Source organism: Phoenix dactylifera, chromosome 9 (genome assembly GCF_009389715.1).
Source record: "Phoenix dactylifera cultivar Barhee BC4 chromosome 9, palm_55x_up_171113_PBpolish2nd_filt_p, whole genome shotgun sequence".
Lineage (NCBI taxonomy): Eukaryota > Viridiplantae > Streptophyta > Magnoliopsida > Arecales > Arecaceae > Phoenix > Phoenix dactylifera.
Genome location: NC_052400.1, coordinates 13,610,943 through 13,634,150, shown reverse-complemented (window position 1 = coordinate 13,634,150; position 23,208 = coordinate 13,610,943). Strand labels below are relative to the sequence as shown.

General features: G+C 38.7%; 2 protein-coding genes across 2 annotated transcripts; both read right to left on the bottom strand.

Annotated features, from left to right (window-relative positions):
• Nucleotides 1-4,772: 4,772 nt before the first annotated feature.
• Nucleotides 4,773-6,289, bottom strand: LOC103701915 (AP2/ERF and B3 domain-containing transcription repressor RAV2-like). Its single transcript, XM_017841504.3, has one exon. It carries the CDS (start codon nt 5,952-5,954, stop codon nt 4,926-4,928), a length of 1,029 nt encoding a protein of 342 aa, XP_017696993.2. The 5' UTR covers nt 5,955-6,289; the 3' UTR covers nt 4,773-4,925.
• A 2,791-nt stretch (nt 6,290-9,080) lies between these two features.
• LOC103701862 (protein SUPPRESSOR OF K(+) TRANSPORT GROWTH DEFECT 1-like) lies at nt 9,081-22,603 on the bottom strand. The gene is made up of 8 exons (XM_008784074.4): nt 21,726-22,603; nt 19,119-19,224; nt 13,481-13,679; nt 10,252-10,320; nt 10,083-10,157; nt 9,814-9,912; nt 9,555-9,710; nt 9,081-9,453 (listed from the first exon to the last, which is right to left on the bottom strand). The coding sequence occupies exons 1-8, from the start codon at nt 22,198-22,200 to the stop codon at nt 9,328-9,330; spliced, it is 1,305 nt and encodes a 434-aa protein (XP_008782296.1). The 5' UTR covers nt 22,201-22,603; the 3' UTR covers nt 9,081-9,327.
• Nucleotides 22,604-23,208: the final 605 nt, after the last annotated feature.

Here is a 23,208-nt window from a genome sequence, read left to right as displayed (position 1 = left end):
TGCTGCATTGCACTCCGCGGTGCAAACCATGCATAGTGGAAGATCCATGCTCTCGTGATGTTTATATTCTTTAGTATATTCTCTTGAAAAAGTATTTTGCTTATTAGAAACGGCTATATTTTTATTTTATAAAAATATTATAAAAAATAATCAACTAAAAAAATTCAGAAGATTGAAAAGAGCTTGTTTGGATCGAGGTGCATGATATACACTGCCTTAAGAACGTGATTCGCCCTCTACATGCAGGTTTGCAGTGATCTCTTTTCAAGATACAACAACCCGGCTCAGCTCGATCCTTCTCTAACGAGCATGATCGACGAGAGACTTGACCCGATCGACTCCTTTAGTTGCCTAGATAAAAAGAAAAATTTTAAAGAGGTTTGGAAGAAGAGAAAAAAACCCAGAGAAGAATTATCTGTTTCGTTTTAGAAAGCAAAGAAATAGTAATGTGGAACGAGTTATCCAAAATACTAGATCCAAAGCCTATTTATAGACTTTGTTTGATGACCGATATGATGTCGCATTTCTAAAGATACGATGTTTCAGAAATATCGCATCTTTTCAGAAACTAGAACCAGCATTTTTTTTCAAAAGAGTCGCAGCTCTTCTGTAAAGAAGGGTATGAAGAAAAGGATAAGAGTTTTAAAATGTTTAAACATCTAAAATATAGGAGGTAAAGCTGGTGTATATTTTTTTTAAAATTAAATCTTTTTTTAAGCTAGAACTCCAACAATTCTCCACAAAAAGATTTAAATTTAGAAAAATTATATAGAAAAAAATCTGGGCAACTTATATTGTGCAATGGGTGAGGTGTTTCGTGGACTTGAACCTCACTTAGTATTAATAGTATCTATCTGGAAGAACCATAGTGGATTAGACTTTAAATTAGGTCTTGACTCAGACTTCTACTTATCACACATACAGTACGGATCAATTGAAACTTTATGCGGTTAGTGCTATTTAAAGGCCTTGCACCTGGGAGGAACTTTAAAGAAAGAAGGGCTTTAGGTTCTTTGCACCCTGTTTTGGCATAGCAGCTATATTTCGATTCATCCTCTTCTTCCACGGGTTTCAAAATTTAGAACTCTACTGGTGACTAAGGAATAAAAACAAGCTCTTTTGTACTACTTCAATCGCTAGCCTGTAATCCAGCCTAGCATTCCGGAGGAATGACTTCGTTAGGATTGGAGAATTGCTGCGATTCTTCCTGAATAGACTCGATTCTCTTAGTATCTTAATTTTTTATGAGAATTTTATTAGAGTTAGCCCAAACTTTTAGTCGTGGTCTATACGACAATGCTCACATAGATAAGTCCTCGAAGGATATTCGTGACCTAATACCCTACAGATTTTCTATCTTAGACTCATTAAGAGTATAACTCAACCTTTTTAGTATATATTTTGGTCATTGATAAGAGCACTTATTATAGGGATGGAAGAAGATATACTCCAAAAAATATGCTCTGACATGATCACTCAATCAGTTTCATTTCTACCACATCGAACCTCTTTCATGGAATCTCCAATCACAGAGGATGGGTATCCATTATCGGTGACCAAATAGTGGGCTTAAGCCCCATCCTCCTTGATGAATCTAGGACTCTACTCCTAGACAAACCCTTGGTTAAATGATCTGTCAAGTTTTTTTCAGCTTGACAAATTCTAAGAAAATGACATAACTCCTTTTGAGCTATCTTACACATTTATGATGAATTCAGATATGCCGGTTTATCTTTTTGTTAGTACTCTTTTTAATTTGTCTGTTCTATTATGGCCTTATTATCATAATGGATTGATATAGTCGGAACTAGCTTAGGTACTAAAAGTAGTGCTGAGCTAAGATTTTTAATCCACTCTGCCTCAGTACAGATAGTATCCAAAGCAATCAACTCGGTTTTCATAGTGCTCCGAGATATAATAGTTTGATTGGATGATCCCTAGAAAAAAGAGATATCCGGTGGTTGATTTAAGATCAAGAGAATCAGTAATCCAATTTGCATCATTGTAACCCTCACCTCAGAGTATCTAGTGTAAAAGAGAGAAAAGATCAAGGATTTTCTTAAGATATCAGAATACCCTTTCAATGGCTGATGAATGAGATTGATTTGGATTTTGAGTATATCTACTTGGTCTCCCTACAACATAAGCAATATTAGGTCTTGTCTTGTTTGCCACATATAGAAGAAAACTTATGATTTGGAGCATCTGATTTGATCAACTGGTTCACCTAAATTCTTTTTGAGATGAATACTTAGATCATAAGGTGTAGATATTGGGTTTTTTTTTTTATCAAAGTAACAAAATTTTTGAATTATTTTCTTGATGGAATGAGCAAGGGAGAGAGCAATCTCTTTAGAGGATCTAATCAGCTTCATCCCTAGAATGATATCAGCTTCACTTATATCTTTCATATCAAAGTGATTTGAAAGAAATTGTTTGATTTCATATATGATTTTAAGAGAAGTTCCAAAGATCAAAATATTGTGGATGTATAAATAAAGGATCACACAATCATCATTGATGATTTTGAAATACACACACTTGTCATGATCATTGATGGAGAAACCAAAGGAAAGAATAGTTCTATCAAATTTTTTATGTCATTGTTTAGGTGCCTGTTTGAGACCATACAGGGACTTAACAAATTTACAAACTTTGTTCTCTTATTCCTTTACAATAAATTTTTAGGATGTTCCATATATATCTCTTCATATAGATCTCTATTTAGAAATGCAATCTTTACATCCATTTGATAAATGATCAACTTATGGATGAAAGCAGTGGCAAGAAGGGTTCTAAGGATAGAAATTCTAGCTATAGGAGAATAAGTATCAAAATAATCTAAACTCTTTTTCTAGTTATACCCTTTAGCCACTAATCTAGCCTTATATTTTTCTATTAGTCCATCAGGTCTAAGCTTCCTACAAAATACCCACTTACAACATAATGGTTTACTACCTGGAGGAAGATCATTTAGGATTCAGGTCTGGTTTTGGATAATTGAGTTGAATTCAAAGTTGATAGCTTTCTTTCTAAAAAGGAGCATCTAGTGAAGACATCGTCTCTGCAAATGTGGAAGGTTCATCTTCAACTAGAAAAGTAAAAAAATCTTCACAAAGGTTCTTTTTCTTTCTAATCCTTGTGCTCCTTTTAGATTTAGAACGTCATGATAAGACCTCTTCCTCTTTTTTGAATCACAGAAAACTTTTAATTCAGTAAGACTAGGGTTAGATGATAAATCATACTGAATATAATTTGTTATTTGGTTTCTAAAATAAAATTTTTTTTTTAATATAAGTAGCATTTCTAGCCTCGATGAGAATATTATTAGAGATGTCGCTTATTTTGGAATTAATTACAAGAATTCTATTTGTGCTACCATCTAAGGAATAGCCTACAAATATTGCATCTATGGTTTTAGGGCTAATTTTTTTTTTAGGTTCAAGTATGCCTCCATGCTTGAAGGTAATCTAATTCAGGAGTTCTACCCTTCCAGAGTTCAAAAAGTGTTATTCCAATAGATTTTGAATAAAATTTATCAAGTTAGTGATATCTTGTTCACAAAAACCAATGAACTTGTAAAACAAGCCATCCTTGATCTTCACTCCAAGCTGATATGCCCTAGGAACTTTCATCCAGGTCAGAGAAGCAATATTTGCTTTGTCTATTTCGATGAATTTTCCACCACCTGGCTTCCTCCATGCAATCCCTCTTGCATGCACCTTCAACTGCGTTGGATTAGTTCCGCCGCGGCCTCCAAGGAGGATGTTATTGAAGAGATGGCCGTCTGTCATCTCTGTCGGATGAAAGGGAGAATTTTTTTTTTAATTTTTCTCCTTAGACCTCTCGCTCGCACAGGACTTTCCTTTTCTTGGCGTCACTCTAAGCCACTTCTAAGCGCCGAAATACAAAGATATAGCAGTTTCTAGGCAAAATACTTTTCCAACAGTTCAGATGCTCAGAAAAGATGGAAAGCAGAAAGTTGAAGAGTTAAAGAACTCTCTGTCTATGGAAGAAACTCTCCGAAGATAGAGGAGTATTGGATTGTTTTTTGAATAATTCCAGGAGCCTATTTATACAGTCTATCCGAAATACCGAAGAGATGAAATAGTTCTGAAGATACGTAAACACCATATTTTTTTGGAAACCAACGTCCTCTTTCAAAGAGCCACAACTTTTCTGAAAGAGGCATCTCAAAAAAAATATAATTTAAAGTATTTAAAATAACTAAGTTTAGGAGATAAAAAAAAATAATTTTTTTTAATTAAAACCCCAACATACTCTTTATCTCTTGGGGCAATCTGCCAACTAACACATTTGATCGCCAGTATATATACCTATCCTCATAGGGCATGCTGGCACACCTCTACAGCCCATAAACCTCAAGCTACGACCACTCTTATAGTGCCAAACGCGGATGGAACCGGAATGCGTTTTGATATTCAAAAAACGATGAAGAGGATGCTTTCCAGTTCAAAACTTCGTAACGAGGGACAAAAATTATTTTGGTTTTGAATCAATCCATTCATTCAAGCCCATCAAGATCTCTGTCATTATTTGACCAAAATATCAGTCAGTTTTAGGTTATGTATTCTCGATTTCCGTCCCATTTCAGCCACTGAGATCTCTATATATGCTTGCAGGTTTCTTTAATTGGCAAGTATGTTTACTGTATTAAGAATCTTAGATTGGAAGCAAGAACTCGTTTTTAACTCGGTTGCCATGAATTACCATATATAAAAGTTTCTTGGTGACTGTTAATCGTTGTCAAACTCGTACTGAATCACCGAAGGGACAAAATGAGCAAAATATTTGCTTTTAGAACGTACCGTTGCTTCCACTTAGCATCAACCTTTTGGAAACCTTTACACAATGTACACTTTCCCTACATGAAAAAACAAAAGCATTGAGAAAAACAGATAAAGCTAGTACCACAGGGCTCCTACGCGCTGCTTTTTAACGAACTGCTCCTGTGGAAACAACTCCCTCTCTCCCCCGCTCTTGCCGTCCCCTCCACTACCATTACCACCTCCACAACCAACCGGAGTTCTGAAAATGTTGACCCCAAATAGCCTCACCACCTGCAGATGCCCCGCCCGCGGGACAGTCGCATCCGCCGCGACCCCTCGCGGTTTCCAATCGATATAAAGCTGCCTCTCCGGCCCCCTCGACCGCCAGAAACCAACCACATCTCCAGCTTTCAAGCTCTTCTCCTTCACAAACCGGCTCCACCCTTTGGTTAGCACATAGCTCTGGCTACTGTTCCAGTAGGAATACCGAAATCGCCATATCTTCCCGCACACATCCTCAAAATTGAGCAGCATCCCGGTGGTGGCGCTGCCGAACTTCAGCGGGAAGTGCTTTTCGGCATGCTGCTTCGGTATGACCAGCCGGTTCAGCTTCCCGACATCGCTCGGCGTCACAGGCTTGCTGAATAATAAATCGCGAGCTAACCCTAATGAGCTCGGCGGGTTTCTCTTACCGACGGTGCCCCGGCTGGCCTTTCCGGCGCGCTTGCTCTGCCGGAGCTCGTCGCAGTAGGTGTGCTTGCGCATCATGTCCACAATCTCCGCCTTGGAGTGGGAGGCGAGGAAGGCAAGCTCCGCCGCGCCGTCGTCGTCGCTCTCCGAGAGGGGAGTGAAGTTGGTGACGGCTTCGCGGCCGCGGAAGCGCTGGGCGGCGGCGTCGTAGGCCCGGGCGGCGTCGGCCTCCTCGGCGAACGTGCCGAGCCACACGCGCTGGTGCTTCTCGTAGATCTGGGCGCCCCAGCGGCCGTTGGGCTGGGGGACCACGCCCTTGTATCTAGAGGAGGGCAGCTTTCGGGACTCGGTCTCGAAGCCCATATCCGGTGTCGGGTCAAGCACGACGCTGCCCATGCGGCGCAACTGCTCCGGCACCGGCGCCGGCCGCTTTTTGTACTCGCTTGACAGTTCTTCAACGGAGCTGCCGTACATGGATGAAGGTATTTGTTGAGATGGAGGAGAGATAGTGTTGGAATATATCGAGAGAAAGAGATAAGGAGGAGGAGGAGGAGAAGATAATATCCGAGCTTACTCTGTAACTCGTAGACTTGGAGAAGCGTGGTGTATAGGAATGGGTTTACTACTTTTTACAGGGCTCATGGCGTCAACTGGAGGGGTACTGGTGGAAACTGAGGGGAAGCTTTACGCAAAGAGGAGGAGGCCGATCCGATCGTCGGGTTGGAAGTGTGAGAGGGCGTTGGGTTGGATATGGGTGAGGGGAATTGGAATGGGACCCCAGAGAGGCAAGCTGGAGAACGAGGGGGGATTCACATGAGGCCCGGACCAGGCTTTGTAAGTGCATCCCCCCTGACCTTGTGGGGCTGCTGATGGAAGGCGAATAAGATAGGGCTTTCTCTGTTGCTGTTGCTGCCCTTAAAGTAAGTGCTTTAATAATTAGGTACGTCCATAGTCTCTAGAGGAATACCATTTAGGGCAAATATATTGTTGCTGTAATATTAATAAGTATATGCAGTTTTTCTATGCTGGATTTTAATGATTTAGCCGTCGTGTTGCGGACAAGTTCCTGTTCCCATTTGTAGCGACTCTCATTCTCGGGTTTCCGTCGGCAAAGAAAAGTCTTAAAAAATAGATTGCTGGTTTTACATTACATTATTATATATTTTTTTAACTCTCTAAAATGTTCTCTAGAAACTTTCTTAAAAAGAAAAGAAAAGAAAAGAAAAAAGTTTTTTCATGAAATTATAAAGATTTATATGCAAGAATAAGAAAATAAGCGGCGGAAAAAAAATGGATCAATAAGCCAACTACATCAATGTTGGCACAGTATAACATTCGTGTGCTAAGAACATTGATCATCACGATTTATTGATATTAATTAATTACACTGATTATTTAAATTTAAATAAAAAAGTTAAGAAAATTTTAGATCACAATACGAGCACAAAATTGTATAGAAGAGATTTAATTGTCACATCGATGATATCTCTTGGATGAGGTTTGTTTGGTAAATTTAGATGTGCAGATCCAACCAACCTAGACCTTGTAAAACTAAAATCTATGGGCCTGGCATGGGTTCCAAACTAGGACAGAGGTCCAAATCAGGTTTGGATCTTACTAATTGAATTCAACCTGATCAAACTTGACTGGAACTAATTTAACTTGTAGAAATTTAGTTCTAAATCTATATCGAGATTTAAAACCTGAAACCTAATATAGACCTAAACCACAAGGAGATTCGACCAGATAAGTTTAATCCAAGTCAAACTCTTGAACCTAAAGTTAATTAGGGTCGAGTCCAATGTGGAACAAGCCGGATATGGCCCTGACCTGACCTGCTTGCGACCTTAATAGGATGAAAAGATAAATCAAATATTTTCTGAAAAAAAGGAAAAAGAAAAGATGACTCAAAAAAGCTCATGTAGTACTAGGGTTAAAAGACGTGCCTATTTTCCACTCTTGGAGTGCGACAATGCCATCGGTGGGCGTTACCAGCTGTACCAGCCGACGAGAACGGAAGATTTGCATAGGCCTCTAAACTTTCTTAATTGGGCCGAGATGAAAGTTAACTATGCAAGATTCAAGCCAATGTTCTCTTAATTGGGCAGAGCTGCACACGGCTTTGGGCTACCTCGGTCATACTGAAGGTGATTCAGCTACCGTGATCAGTTGGGTCCAAAAGGACTCGAGTGGAGAAGAAGCGTACACTCCTTACTTCGAGATATTTAAGATATGGTGAGTAATAGAGTCGCCTTTCAAGCTAAACATATGTATCGCGAGGCCAACGGGGCAACGGACTGGGTGGCATGCCACTCAGGAGATACCCTGTGGGCAGGGGAGGGTGAATTGCCTAGGACACTTTGTGACTTAGTTTATGCTGATTCCACTGGGTACATTCATTCGCGTGCTATATGAAATACCCATTTTTAGCCAAAAAAAAAAAAAAAGAGTTGACTATCATCCATTTTAGAGAGACAAATACATCTTGGAGCAATCTTGCACCTAGATCAATGCCAAAGGATCGCATCTTGCAATAAGTGGAAATTTGTGCTTTTGTCCGTTGGAGCTGACCTGCTTCTGCACATGCTTGACAAAGATGCAAATTTAAATGTATTAACAACCTAAACCTAATCATCCCTAATTTTGTAAAATCAATCGATTTAAAATATAATCAAATTATTTACCTTCCCCTCCTACCAATAAAACCTCTCTCTAATAGCTCCTGCAAATCATTCTTAAAAGGATATGTAATCCACATTGAGAGAGAGACCACATCAAAAAAATTTCTTGAAACGGGTGGACCATGCATACTGTCTATGAATGAATGAATGTATAATATTCTGAATTTAGTGTGCCTTTTGTGCAAATTCAAGCATGATCTCTTTTTTTTTTTTTTTTTTGGATGAGAATTAAGACAGAGGAACAAAGCACAAGCCTCTCTCTCTCTCTCTCTCTCCCCCCGCGTCTCTCTCCTTGTTCCCAGCCTATACGGTGACTGTGTCACTAATATTTAACACCCGGTAACTCTTCCCAACTCAACCACATAGCATTCTTAACACAAACAAAATCTTATAAAATAGGATTTATGAAGATTTTTAGGCAGATGAAGTCCTGCGTATTAGAGCTTTCAATCCCTCCAATCCCCTTACGTTAATTCGTGTCCCTCCTTTACTCTCTCTCTCCTTTCTCCCTCTCCTTCGCTCCTCGCCCCACCGCAACTCTTTTACCCTCCGCCTCTTCTGCTCCCCTAGGTACTTAGGGTAGCTCACCGACCATATATTTCTGACAGTGTTCTGCTCTAAGAACCTTAGCGTGCAAGTTTCATCTCTTTTTTTTTTCTTTTCGAAAAGGAAGAGGAGGAGGTAGCAGGATGCTACCCTCCTTTATCTCGCCTTTTAAGAGCTCAGCTTTGTCCATCAGCAGGCAGCTCAGCGATGAACCATACAAAGCTGACCTCAAGCTTTATTAAAACAGAGTTACCTGACCTCAGCCCTGCGGAGCCCATTTTTAATGTTCTGTACGTTAAGTTGTCCTTCCAGGCCCAAAAAAGACAATCACAACTGTCTGAAGTGACGGAGAAGTCTCCACAAAAAAGGGTCAAGTATAGAGCGAATTTAATCATATCCACTATATTAGTTCCATTAACAGTGGAAGCGATCAGACAGTGGTGGAGTCAAATCTAGCATATAAATAGTCAAATCTCAACAAGGGGGAAGCATCAAAGATTGGGAATCTGGTGCGCTCCACCTGATGAGAGGGTTTTATGTAACCAGATATAATTTCCACTCAAACTAACGGAAACACAATATACACTGACAATGCCCACACTTGGTCCGTCCAGCCATTATTAGCCCTCTTCTCCGAACTCCTTGGTGAATCTCTCGTGCACTTCAAGGTCCGCTTTGCTGACAGTAGGTCTCTGCCTGGCCAATACTTTATCGAAGTCTGTCTTCGTAATAGGCGGTGGAAGAATCTGTTCAATTACTCGGAAAATCATGAAACAAAACTATCAGGCATGAGAGCCAGGGGCATTCGCCTGAAAACATACTGTTGGTTGAGGATTTTTGTGTGCACCTGAGCAGCAAGACCTTTTGCAGCAAGATCCTGCATCGTGGTCTGAACAGCTCCAGGTTGTTTCGGTCCGCATGGCATCCACATACCACCGGGGGTCTTGATGAAAAACATGGCATCTTGAGTTTTGCGAACAGGTTCAAAGAGTACATCCTTGACCTGTTTGGTGAAAAGCAGTTTATAATACTCAGCATTGTCTATGGACACAGACCAACTCGCTGCAGGAAAGTCTTCGAGGCCATCGGGAACTGTTCATACTTACACAAACAGAAATATCTGAACCAGTAAAACTTTCCGTTCGGCGAGCCAAGCTCTCAAAATCACTTTCGGTCAAGTTGTGCGGGGTATCTCCCAAATGTACCTGCATAAATTGAAAAATGAAAAAAAGGACGATGTGAAGTTACTAAGAACATTCTGCAATGCAAAATTCATCTAAGCACGAAATACCATATTCAAGTGCAAACAGTCATTTCAACATTAAAAAGGATCAGATAAGCCACAGGAATTGGACTAGCCTTGTATCCACATTACCTTGAACATATGTTGCCTAGCTTTCAGGTCAGGAAGAGGAATGTAAATCCGCTTGTCAAAACGCCGCCTGATGGCCTGTACACAACAATAAGTAATAATATAGAACGGACTGATAATCCTGAAGAAATTCAGGAAGAGCTTAAAAGAATATTAACCAATCTCACAAAACCTGATCCAGAGCATATGGTGTATTCGTGGCAGCAAGAACAAGAACCTTCTGGTCATTGTTTCCTACACCCTGGAAGACAATGTCATATCGAATCAGTGAGTAGCTGAAAAGCAATGACTAGCCTAATGACGACCATATTTCGTATTGCATATTTTGGGTACATAATCCATATTACTTTTCAACAAAGGCCCATATACAACGTTGTGAAGCTGCCGAGGGTGAGCAAAGGAAAATATTGATATGACATATGTACATTTAAAAGGACAAGAAAAAGACATAACATGTGAATATTTTGATCCAGAACGAATCCGTCTATCATGTTTGTCATGTTAAACAATCTCAAAGTCAAAAAATAACTAAAAACATCAACACTCTGACAACCTCTTCATGGCTCCATAACCCATCGGCCCAAAAGGAGCTGAAACTGTATTCAATTACAGTTTTCCAGGTTGGTACTATAAAACCGCAAGGAACTGCTTTAGCCAAATTATACACCAAAGAACCGATCTCATGGTATGCAGTACCGATCCATACCGGTGCATACCCGGCATACTGTACCGTTCAGATATCAAACTGGTATGCAGCATGAAGTACAAACCAAGTATGGGTATGCCGATCCAACCTCCATACCAGGCATACCGATATTGTACCAAGATGTTACCACTGCAGGATCAGGTACCAAGATACACAAACCTTGACTGATCTAATCAAACAATCAAAAGGAGGTTGCTTCTGATATATAATAGAAAAGTCTCTGCAACCAGCCTCACATGGCCAGCCTTAGAGCCTTGCTGTTTCAATTCCTAAGAACCACTGCTTGAAGAGTTTTCCGAAAAATAAAAACATGGTTTCACCGTATTTTTTTCTTGTAACATCTATTCTTGCTTTTCTAGACACCTCTCTCTCATCCATTAAAAAATTTATTTCTCCTACAAGCCCCAACCTCGCTTTCCAAAAGAAAAATTAAAAAAACTCCATTCCTGCACACGGGCACTGGACTCTAGTTTTGATAATGCAAGAAATGTTAATCACCATAGAAATTAATTAACATCCACATCCAAATAGCACCCAATGCCCAAAAGAGAGAATAACTTTCTCCCAAGAAGTAATGGGGACCCAAAACAGAAGTGGTAGTGTAAAAGTAGATACAATTTTTAATGTCTAATGTGATTGAAACGTCAACCAAAAATTCCAAGGTGACAATCTCCTCAAAGGATGGTTTCTGATTGATGAACCTTCTAATCAGTGGACACAAGGTGACAGGATCTTCGTCCAAGAGTTAGCTTGAAATTTCCCATCATACAATCATCTTATCTGACATCTAAACATGACCCTAATTCCTAAATCTTGATCACTTGATTTATTAATCTTGATTAGAGATGCAAATCACGTGCATTTATATTGGGGGTCAAGGTCAAGCAGATTTTCATGCCAATCACCCTGCAATGTCAAAAGGTAACACCTTGCATGCAAATTTGCACCCTCCCGGACAACTGCTTGTTAAAATTAGTGTTATTTTTTCCATGGAGGTGAAAGCAAGGAGAAATCACCAAGTACCACAAGGAGCATCTCTCAGAAATTTTCAGCTACATTAGTGGGACAGAATAAATTTGCTCTTTCAACTTGCTAAATTTTCAGCTAATAATTGTACTGATGTCGTTAGTTGGGCTTATTTACAAAAATAAATAAAAAAATAAAAGGGGCGACATAATTTGATGACAATAATTTAAACTCAACCAATTTCTTTCCTCACGCTCTGCCCAACAGTGTTGCTGATAAGCTTGCTAGACCAATTTCTGAAGAAACCTTCTCTATATCAGCTACTTGACATCATTTTCCTTGTTTATACACTTGATTTTTCTTAAATAAAAGCACTTTCTCATCAACTAATTAAATCTCAGTTATGAATTATTTAAAAATCAACTAGAGAGGAATACCTGCCAAAATATACACAACCATATTCTAGAAAACAAATGGCAAAGATGCTAAATTAAAAGCTCTGTATTATCCAAGAAATGAACAACAGTCACAAGGAAAATGGTCTTCAGCTGAAACTGAACTGCACTGATATCTAAAGCCATCCTTGAACCTATGCTCACAGATAGTGAGTTCTAAAGGTCCAGTGCAACTAATAATAATTTATGATCTAAAAAGTACTAGTGTTTATTATGATGAGCATAAATTATGACTATACATCTGATAGATGTTGGAAGTATAAGAAGAATTAGGCACATCTCACAGATGCAGGAAGTATAAGAAGAGTTGCGCAGTGGACACAATACAAATAATATCATGAAACAGCCAGATACAAACAGATCATCTACAGTTTGAATGATGGAGTTACTATTGAAGGTTTTTCCCCAGGATGTTTGAGTCACTTAGGGAAGAAAACAAATCCGTAGTTTTGTTTATAATCAGATAGATATAGTCAAAAGAAAACAATGATGATATATTCTAGATGCAAAGGCTATGATGCAACGTGGTTATGAATTTTACCAATAAATATATCAGCTTACATTCTTTCTCAAAATTACAAATTTAAAGAACATGAGCTGACATGGTATGTCTAGTTTGCATTTCTAATCTTGGATATGGCAGTAGGCATGTTTGACCCATCGACAATAAATTTCACCATGTCTTGCAAATCAAATTCTTAAGCTTCAGGTTTCCACATTCAAGAATCATTTACTTGGAAACAAAAAAATGGTTCAATCCAGGATTAGAAAATCCAGAAAACCAGGAAAAGTTGAATAAACATAATTAGTTTAGATCCTGCATTCCACTCTACATGAAAACCCAACCACTACTTAGCCTATGTTTCCATAGGGCACTTATTAATAGCAGTGCATGCTTGCATCTAAATAGAGCTGATCATGGGCCAGGCCTTGGGCCTAAACTAGATTTATTTTTAGTCAGGCTTTGGGCCAGACCTATTTAAAATTTGACATTTTCTATGCCCAAGCCCAGCCCATGATTAGCATGCTCCATGCAACACATAAGATGAAAAAGGTAAAGATTATACTTGAGTGGAATACCTATGCAGCCTCAAGTACTTATTCCTTTTGCACACGATAGCCTGATGTCATGCTAACAACATATAAATTAAATTATACAACCAAACTTGACAACAACAGTAACATAAAAAAAAATATTAATTTAATCAATATTAGTAATGGCAGCTTGAAGTGGATATAATATTATTGAGGACATGTCATTGTGCTTAAATTACCTGCATCTGCACCAGAAGTTCAGTCTTAATCCTTCGAGAAGCTTCACTTTCATTGCCTTCTCCACGCTGTCCACATAACGAATCAATTTCATCTATAAAGATAATGGAAGGAGCATTTTCACGAGCCATTTGGAAAAGGTTTGAGACTAGCTTTTCACTTTCACCCATCCACTTCGAAACTAGATCTGATGAAGATATACTGCAGCACATTATTCAGCATTTGTCAATCAACCTCCACAGCAAAGACATTTTGAGCATTCACAATGGAGCATCTAACCACAAATAGATTAAGTACAGATATTTAAATATTTGTTAAGCTACAGAAATGCCTATAAATATTTGATTCACAGGATAAATGTCGATCCAGAATAGGCCCAAACCTGCAATTAAAATTACTGTATATATGTGCTTATCATGTAGTTGTTATGAATTAAATTTTGCATCATTAGATATTTGAGTGGATGTGCATGTGTCTCCTAATTCCATACATAAGGAGCACATGCTGGCTCAGCCTGATGGATCTACACTCAACCTGCGCAATGATGGAATAGCTCTCCTCCAGGTCAAGTACCAATTCATTTAAAATCTTAGACATATGTTTAAGCTTCCATAAGCACCACAAGAACCAAGCCTCCTGAGTCATCAATTTCAACTTGCTAGGTCATCAACTAGAGCTCTGAAATCATCATTACATTCACCATGAATTAACAACACAATAAACTCTAACAAGTGAAACATCAGTTTAGATGTGCCCAAGAACCCATAATAACACCTGATGATAACACGATAAGCATGTGCTCGGTCAGCCATGGGCCGAATGGTATGTTAGGAACTTTGATGCTTTACAAGTCGTGTGCTACCTTATTGCAAAATCTTCCAAATGTTTATTTTCTTGAGCATGCAAATCTGCCTCATCGTTGTTCTCCTGCAGACTGAGGCTCGGTCTTTGCTTTGATCTGCTCGGTACATAACTGCTCTAGTACAATATGAAGCTGCAACTCTACTAAAGATCCAACATAGACCCATTTTGAGTGCAATAGGACTTGGTTCAACTTATTCAAAGTTGAACCAATCCAACCTGCTGGCATCTTGCATGTGCTTGTCAGTGCAAGAAGCATCGACCCTTTCAGCCAGGTTGCCGAGCATAGGTTGTATCTAGCATTCATAAGCACAATGGATCACACAAGACTGATCGAGGACTCATGTTCATTGCACATCAAAGCACAGAAGAACTGGCAAACAAGTTCTCAAAAATTGAATGCCAAGTTCCCATCGCACACGTCTCTCAAAAATAGTGCTAGTGAAATAAAGCCTCGCATATCTAGCACAAGAGTCTTGGACATCCATAGGCCTTCGAACCTGATACAGGTCTGACTGCTTACAAGCCTGATGGATGAGAACACCTATGTTGGGGGCCTCTTGTGGGTTGAATGCTGGACGAGCACAATATGCAAGCCCAAATAAAGTTGCACACAACATCTGACAAACACAGTGTAGCTTTATTGAGTGTCTCAAGCCTTCTTCACAGATAATTCAAACATAACAAATATTATCCCTTTTGCTCTAACACAGTTGTACTTCAGATAATAGCTCATAATGAAGAGCTAGTTCCATAAAGCTTAAGGAACTTAGGTGAACACATGTATTTCTCCTGGAAACACAGCCTTGATTGCATGTATAGTAAGCCACATCTGGAGATTCCGAACAAGCCAACTTAAAACATAGTAATTATTAATGAGACAGTTACCTCAACATAAATCATCAGCTTAGGGTTATAGCTAAATCTAAAGGACTGGCACAAGCAAAACTAAGACAAGGCCAGCCAGGAAGACATCAAGGAGGACTTCCAAAAAGATGATCACAAAACAAAACTACATGAATGACAAATTACTTCAACAGTTTAAATTTGAGAATAAGCCAAAATTTCACAAAAGGGCCATTCCCTAATAATATGACAACGAAGCAAGAATGCCAACAGCAATGGTTATGTCACGATCTCTAACATCAACCAAAATGGCAAAAGATGAACTCATCAGTGACTATAGGGAGCTCTTGATCAGAACAGCCATGCATTACTAGACTTGCCTAACGTGAATCCACCACCAATGCCATAATATATGAAATATAAAGTTAAAGAAATGGGAAAGGGGTGGGTAGTTGAGTAAGCTACTCCACCATAATTTGTTCTCTTACCAAAAGCTGATTAGTTATGACAATGGGCCATATTTCTAAAGGAAGCCATTGACAGAAAAAAGAAAAGAACAGAAGTGTTCTAGTTACAACCAGGATAATGCTCACACAAATTCCATGTTTTCAACATAAGCAAGAGCTTGGTACCTAGAGATCACATGAACATCTATATATTGCAAGCAAATTGAATCAAGGTGACAATTTTTAAAAAAATCATATATTGAAAAGCATGTTCCTTGTATGAAAAGTAAAAGCATGATGTGTAATTATACATTGTTCTGTTAGTAATAATTATGATTTTGTCTCTAAATGATGTATGGCATGGCAAACTAGAGCACCCCATCTACAATGTGCCGAAGAATATGGTTTTGGTAAAAGCAAAGTGTTGAGAATGATATGTCTGAAAATTATAGTAATTACATGATTTCCATGCACTGAATATTGATGAATTCAATGGTAAGAGAAAAGCAGTATTTGTATTGACTTCTGACTTTCTAATGTCTTAGGGCCTATTTGACATCGCTCTCATTTCTTGTTTTCTATTTTTAAATATAAAATTACAGAAACCAAGAAAAAAAAATGTTTGGTACTATTGTCTTTATATTCTATTTTGAAAATCATTTTCATTATTTCTACAAAAAGTAAAAGCAAGAAATCATTACTTTAAGAATTTTCAAAAACAAGAAACTCGTGTTTTTATTACAACCACCACATCCACCACTACCGCCACCGCCTCCACCACTATCATTGCCACCTCTTTCATATCCCTGGCGCCTTCACAACTACCACCATTCCACTATCGTTGCTACCTTGATCACACCACCATCGCCATCATCGTAGTTTTTGCCACATTGTTGGTCCCCTTTCCGCCGCCGCCACCACCACCAATGTCACCACTGCCGCCATCATCACCACCTCTGCTATACCACCGCCAGACCTGCTCGCCACCTCCACTACCTCCACTGCAACTAACATCATCTCCATCACCATTGCAATGTTTATTTTTTAAAAAATAATCCACTATACCAAAAATATTTATATTTTTTAAAAATTAAAAAAATAGAAAGAAAATTTCTTTTTTGTTTCTAAAATAGAAAAATAAAAGTGATACCAAATGTCACCTCAGTTATAAATAATTTAACAAATATAAATAATACTTAATTAAATAGAAAAAATCAAGGAACCTTTATAACTCTAACATGAATAGCCAGCTAGAAAACTCTCTCAAAATTGAAGTTCTAAGTATATATGCAAGAAGCACATGATTGTGTGTTCTCCTTCCACCATGCTCCCCCTAATTCAGCAATCCAGCAACATTTTTTAATTCAAGAGAATGCATTTAACTGTCATCTATAACATTATGACAGTCAGGCAAGGTTACTTACGAGTTTACAAGGGAAACACTATAGGCAACTAGGCATATCTAAATTGGGTTACTTGTACTACAATGTGTGCCACCCTCTAGTAGCTGTCTCCAAACAAAACAAGCATGTATACGCTAATCTCATGGATTTTATTCCAATGTTGAAATTTCGATAGGATCTTCAGCCTAAATCACAAGACCTTTCTTAGATATTAGATGAAGCCATAATAGGATTTATTCATTATTGGCAATGGAGATCTTAAGCAGAAATTTCCACAGGATTTTCCAGCCAGAACACACAGCACCATCTTTTGGCATAAAAAAAATCTCAACCACCATAATTTTCTTTTTTTAACATTTGCCACAAATTTGAGTGATTGAAGGAAAGAGCATGCATTTTCAATTAACTATGAATTTGCTATCCCAGATATCCAGCTAATTAATAGCAAGAATGGAGGATATATGCTCACCTTTAGGGGGAAGGCATGACTATAACAGGATCATGGTCATTGCAGTGATAAAGGCAACAACCAACAACTCATATCCATCATCAACTACTTAATTATCCAAAATTTCAACAAGCATAAATGAATGATGTGGGAGTGGATATATTAGCTTGTTCATAGTAGATTTCATAACCTTTACTAAATCTTGAAATTGGTTTCACATCTCCTGAAGAGTCTTAGTTTAGATCTATAGTGGGAAAAGTGGATGGTTGTAGGTTGACATCCTCATATCTACTTTATTGTTTTATATTTTTTGGTAGCTATACATACACCAAAACAAAATCTTACAAGTTCTAGAAACTTGCCATTACATTCAAAGGAATCATTTTTTCAGCATGAAACATGTATTTCCAGCCCAAGTTGATAACCATTTCAACAAAATGTACAATAATATTGATACTGCATACTTGTTTATATGTAGCATCAACCAAGATGAAACTTACTGCATAAAATGAAACTTACTGCATGCAGCTATAATAAATTAGAAACTGTTCAAGAAAACTTCCAACAGACAACCGGGTGGCCTGAAAAAAAAGAACGATGCCCATAAAACACCAATCATCAATTAGAGCAGTTTCAGCTGTGACTCTATGAAAGGCAGCACACATTCTCCTTCCACCAAGTAGAAGAGAGAAGGGACAATTGACTACAACTTCTCATACAAAATATCAAGGCATATCTAAAGAGCTAAACCCTGGTAATGCCCTCTCATACTTTAATTAATCATCACACTGAAACAATTGTAAATTATTGTACAAACTTCCACAATAAAATTTTATTACGAATGACATCTGGATACGAAATTTTATTGATAAATGAATGCCATCTAAGAAGGAAACTTTAATAACAATTAGAAAGACAAAAATTATATATTTATCTACGGATGTAGATATCCACGGGATCATAACATGAATCTTTCTGCATGCATCTAGCAATATTATAATTTATAAGTATCTTATTTTCAATAGATAATTTTGAAAAGTAAAGCTAGCAAGACCAAAAAAAAAAGCTTTTGAGCAACATAAAGAAGAGGGCCCACAAGAAATTGGAGACTGGTGACTATGATGTGAAAAACCTTGTCGTGAAGTTTATTTCCTTCAGAGGTTTCTATAGAATCTAGAATTTTAGAATGCAGAAAAGAGTAACTAGTGATAGAAAACAAAGAATGCATACAAATTATATCTTTTCTTCATAAGACACTGGACTGATAAAAGACAAGAAGATATATATTTTGATCTATAACAGAAATATAAGGCAAAAGCATTTACAAGAATCAAAAAGATAATGTGAAATCCATGACTATCTGTGGGGAAAAAGTACCAGCAGAAGTCCTAAGAGCATATAAACATCAATTAGGAGAAGTAATGATCAATTCAGAAAAGTAATCAATCAAAAAGCCAACCCAAGTAAATTGAATTAAACTTGCAAATAAAGGTTAAGGTCTAGATGGCATGTAACACTTAAAGGCCAATCCAGAAACAGATAAAATCAAGTGTTTAAAGAAATAAATACAACAACCATAATACATGTTCTTTTTTTAGAACACTCAAAACAATAAGTGTTAGGCAAGATAAACAACCTGAAGAAAGTTGAATCTGCCTCTGTTGCTACAGCCTTGGCCAAGTATGATTTTCCAGTTCCTGGTGGACCATACAAAAGAAATGCCCTCCATGGCCTTCGCTTTCCTAAAGAATTTGTTATAGAAAAGGCATGCTAGATGTTTAGCCAAAAGATGCATTTAATGTATCAAACTCTTTGACAGGTAATTTCTCAAATGCATGCTGAAATAAGAAAAAAATAAAAAGCAACTATAAAGGATGTAGAGAAGTGAGATACTAAATTCATAAAAAGTTGAACAACAAAGTCATGTGCTTTAAGCTGAGGAAGTAGATATTCAAATTAAGAGTCTGACATATTGATTTAGAATAAATCCAGATGTCAAGGCTCTAGGTTGGAAAACGTTGTTCCTAATAATCCCAATTTGCTGATGCAGACCCCTGATGAATCTCTCTCCAAACATGATTGAGCATTCATTTGTTAACCTTCATATGTGCATACTGCGATTGACATATGGATCTTCCCATAACAGCCCACTCTGTTGATACTGCGATTTAAATATGTATCTTCCCATAACAGCCCACTCTGTTGATAGTTCAAAATTATGAATTGTTATTGATATAATTAGTATCTAGTCTCTGTCATGAAAAGAAGACACGTAGGAAGAAAAAATTACATGTTGTGGCTTTGCAAAAAATGAATTTTATATGAAAGTGTTTTTTCCCCTTAACATTAGCTAAATTTCTAATTCCAATCTCCAAAAGTAGACAAGCATAAAAGCCTTGTTAAAACTCATGAGACAAAATCTTCTAAAGGATTTTTGTTCAGGTTTCCTCTCAAATAAAGATAGGAGACTAAATCACGGAATAGGAATTTCGAGAAAGTTGGATTTCTCAAATAAAAGACTCTAGACTGATTTATCTTAACATGCTAACTGGACCACACCATTCTAGCTCATACGCAGGGATTTAAATATTGTTAATGAAGCATGTGCCAATCAGGGGTTAGCACAGTACCATGGAGAAAACCATCACATGCTCCCCCCCTGCTATGCCATCACATGCCTGGGCTCCAAACAAGTGCCAGGTTTCATTTCAAAAGACATGGGCCTATATTAGTCCACGCCAACTAACTCTGCTTGGTAATACACATCATAGTCCCGTATTAGGCCTGCTGGTACATGCATACGCTTTGGCGTTTGGCCAAATGCTTACTAGCAATTAAATCCTGCTAGTCCACATATATCATGCTGTATTGAGCAAACATTTAAAATTCATTGGCACAAGAAGATACACCAATAAGGCTGTCCAATGAACAAGCTGTTCATGAGCAGCTTATGTTTGGCTCAAAATTCAACTCAATACTAGCTTGCTCAATTAACAAACAAGCCACACAAGAGCCAGATTTTGAGCTTGAGAACTAAATGGGCTGAACATGAGTTAGACCTAGCTCATTTTATTCAGCTTAATAAAGCTCAAAATATAAACAAATCAAATATTTTCTAGTTATTCTTCCATATTTACTACACTATAATCACCATATCAAAATCTAAAGTCTGAGATCAGCTGGATGGTTCTTAAGATGCCATCATCCACACATGCTCTCCTCTTTCTCTCAAATAGTCCACAGCAGCTGTTGTACCCTTCTCTCCTACCTTATGTGATTCCAACCTCCATGTTGCTCTCTATTCCCTCCCTTGCCTCCAGCCTCTAACCCCATGACTCAACCTCCTCCACAAAATCACCTCACCATGAAAGCCCACATATTCCTTGATGCTGGATGTTATTTCCGCCTCCATTCCCTTTTATCTTTGCGATCTCAGCCTTCAAAGGGGCGATATCCCCTGTGAAGAAGCTGCTTTGACCTCCTCTTAGTGCCACCATTTTTTGATGGAACAACAAGATATCCTTCCAATCCATTGCGACCTCTACAGCCTCTACAGGGAGCACCCTAACAAACTGCATTGTTTCAGGATTAAACAAGCCATGATTAGTTGACACCTTGCCAAATCAAATCGAGCTCAAGCCAAAGTTTGGTCTGCTTGTTTTCACCATTATAAGTCATTGTAACAAGATCCACACTGGCATTCTAAGTTACTGCATTTCCAACTAACTTATAGAAATCTGGTGCTGAGAGTCATTATAGATGTCTTTGATAGTTGTAGTTTAGCACGTGCACTGCATGCATCCAACAAATTTATAATACCAGCTAACTTAACACAAATGATCTCCAAATTCAACATATTAACAACATAATTAAATTCTTGTACACCCACTCAAAGTAGTGGGAAGCCTGTGTACTGGTATAACTGTGAGAAGCTTACACGCAATTGCTTATCTTAATTCTTACCTTTTTGATCTAATATAACAATGCCAAATTTTGCCATTATCAAGTATATGGATCATGCCATCTAATCCCCACGGTGAATGTGTGTGTGTGAGAGAGAGAGAATCAATAGTGTAAGGGCATGTGCACGAATTTGAGGAGGCTGAGAAGACATTACTCGAAACATACATAAATCGCTTTATCTCAACTAGCTTTCAGGCTCATCGTCACGCAAACGCCAGGCCAATAATTTACTAGAGAATTATGATGCTACCAGAAAACTGGTGCTCGGAGAAAAATATACCTGTAAAAAACTGAGGGAATTTGACGGGCAAGATAACGGCCTCCTGCAAGGCCTGCTTGGCGCTCTCGAGGCCGGCGACGTCGTTCCACTTCACGTTGGGCTTCTCCGTGATGATCGCCGAACTAAGCCCCGCCCTAAGCTTCGCCTGCTCAGGATCCTCTCCATCCCCGCCGCTGTTCCCGTCCTTGGACTTGGTTTTGGGCCTGGTGGCCGTGGCGGCGTCCCCGTTGGCGGTCGGTCCGGGGCCGCCCTCGTCGAGCACGGCCCGGATCTCCTCGGCGCGGCGGAGGTATTCGGTGAACTTCTGGGTGATGGCCTCCTTGATCTTGGGGTTCTTCTCGTATTTGAGGTGGGTTCGGAAGTACTCGAGGGCGTTCATGTAGAGAGGGAACGCCTTCACGTAGTTCCCGGCATTGTCCTCCTGGACCGCCTGCTTCACGTACTCGATCGCCTGCTCCTTGAAATTGCTATACATCTCCTCTCCCTCTCCTCCTCCCAATCCAAACGCATGCGCTCAATTCCCCAATCAATCGGGCGAAAACCAAAAAAAAGATCGAAAAATACCCTAGCAATCGAGCAATCTTTGTTCTCAGATCGCGAGAAGGAATCAGAACACAAAGAGATGGGGAGGATCGAGATCGGAGCGAAATCGATGAAGGAATTAGGGTTTTCTTAGATCGGGAATTGGGGTTTCGAAGGGTTCGACGAAGGGGGAAATAGAAGGGAAGAAGGGGAAAGAGAGGAGAAGGGAAGGGAGGTGGGGTGAGGGGGATATTTTAAGGTTTGATGGTCGTCCGATGGGAAATTTCTCCTCAATCGAATCAAGATTTGGCCGCCGCGTTGGTCCACGGGAGAGGGGGGCGACGGTAGATGGGAAAAGAATCGGAAAGAGGGCGACCGATCTGACGGCTCGGATGGCCGATTTTTGCTAAACGGGGGCGATTTCTAGAAGTGGGGTGCTTTGGGAGAAACGCGGTCAAGCTAGCTAGGTTACGAAAGAGATCGTAGATGTATGTACATCCTTGGTGATGCATGCCTGGTTAGCTTTGAGCAGTACTTACACCTCAAAAATCTTAAAGCAGTATTTGATTGATGCTGCGACCCCTCTAATTTTGATCTTTTAGATTGTTTGATATGCTCACATGGAAGTAAATTAACATTAATAAATTTTTTTATTAAAAAATTTATTTTCATAATGTGGGGGGGGTGCATGCACAAGAAGGTAGGAACTACATTATAGTGCATGAAGAATTTTGGGGCAGGCATCTAATAAACCAATATTAAAAAAAAGAATAGAGATCTAAGGCCGCTGGAGCATACATTGTCGCTATTTAGCCACCATAGTGAAAATTTGAGTGCAGTAGTTTGCAGCAAATATGAGATTTTGTTTGATGGTAAATTGTTGGAAGATTGTTTTAGAGTTGAGAATTTATATTTCAATAGCTTACAAAGGTGACTTAGATATACATCCAATTTTTTAATG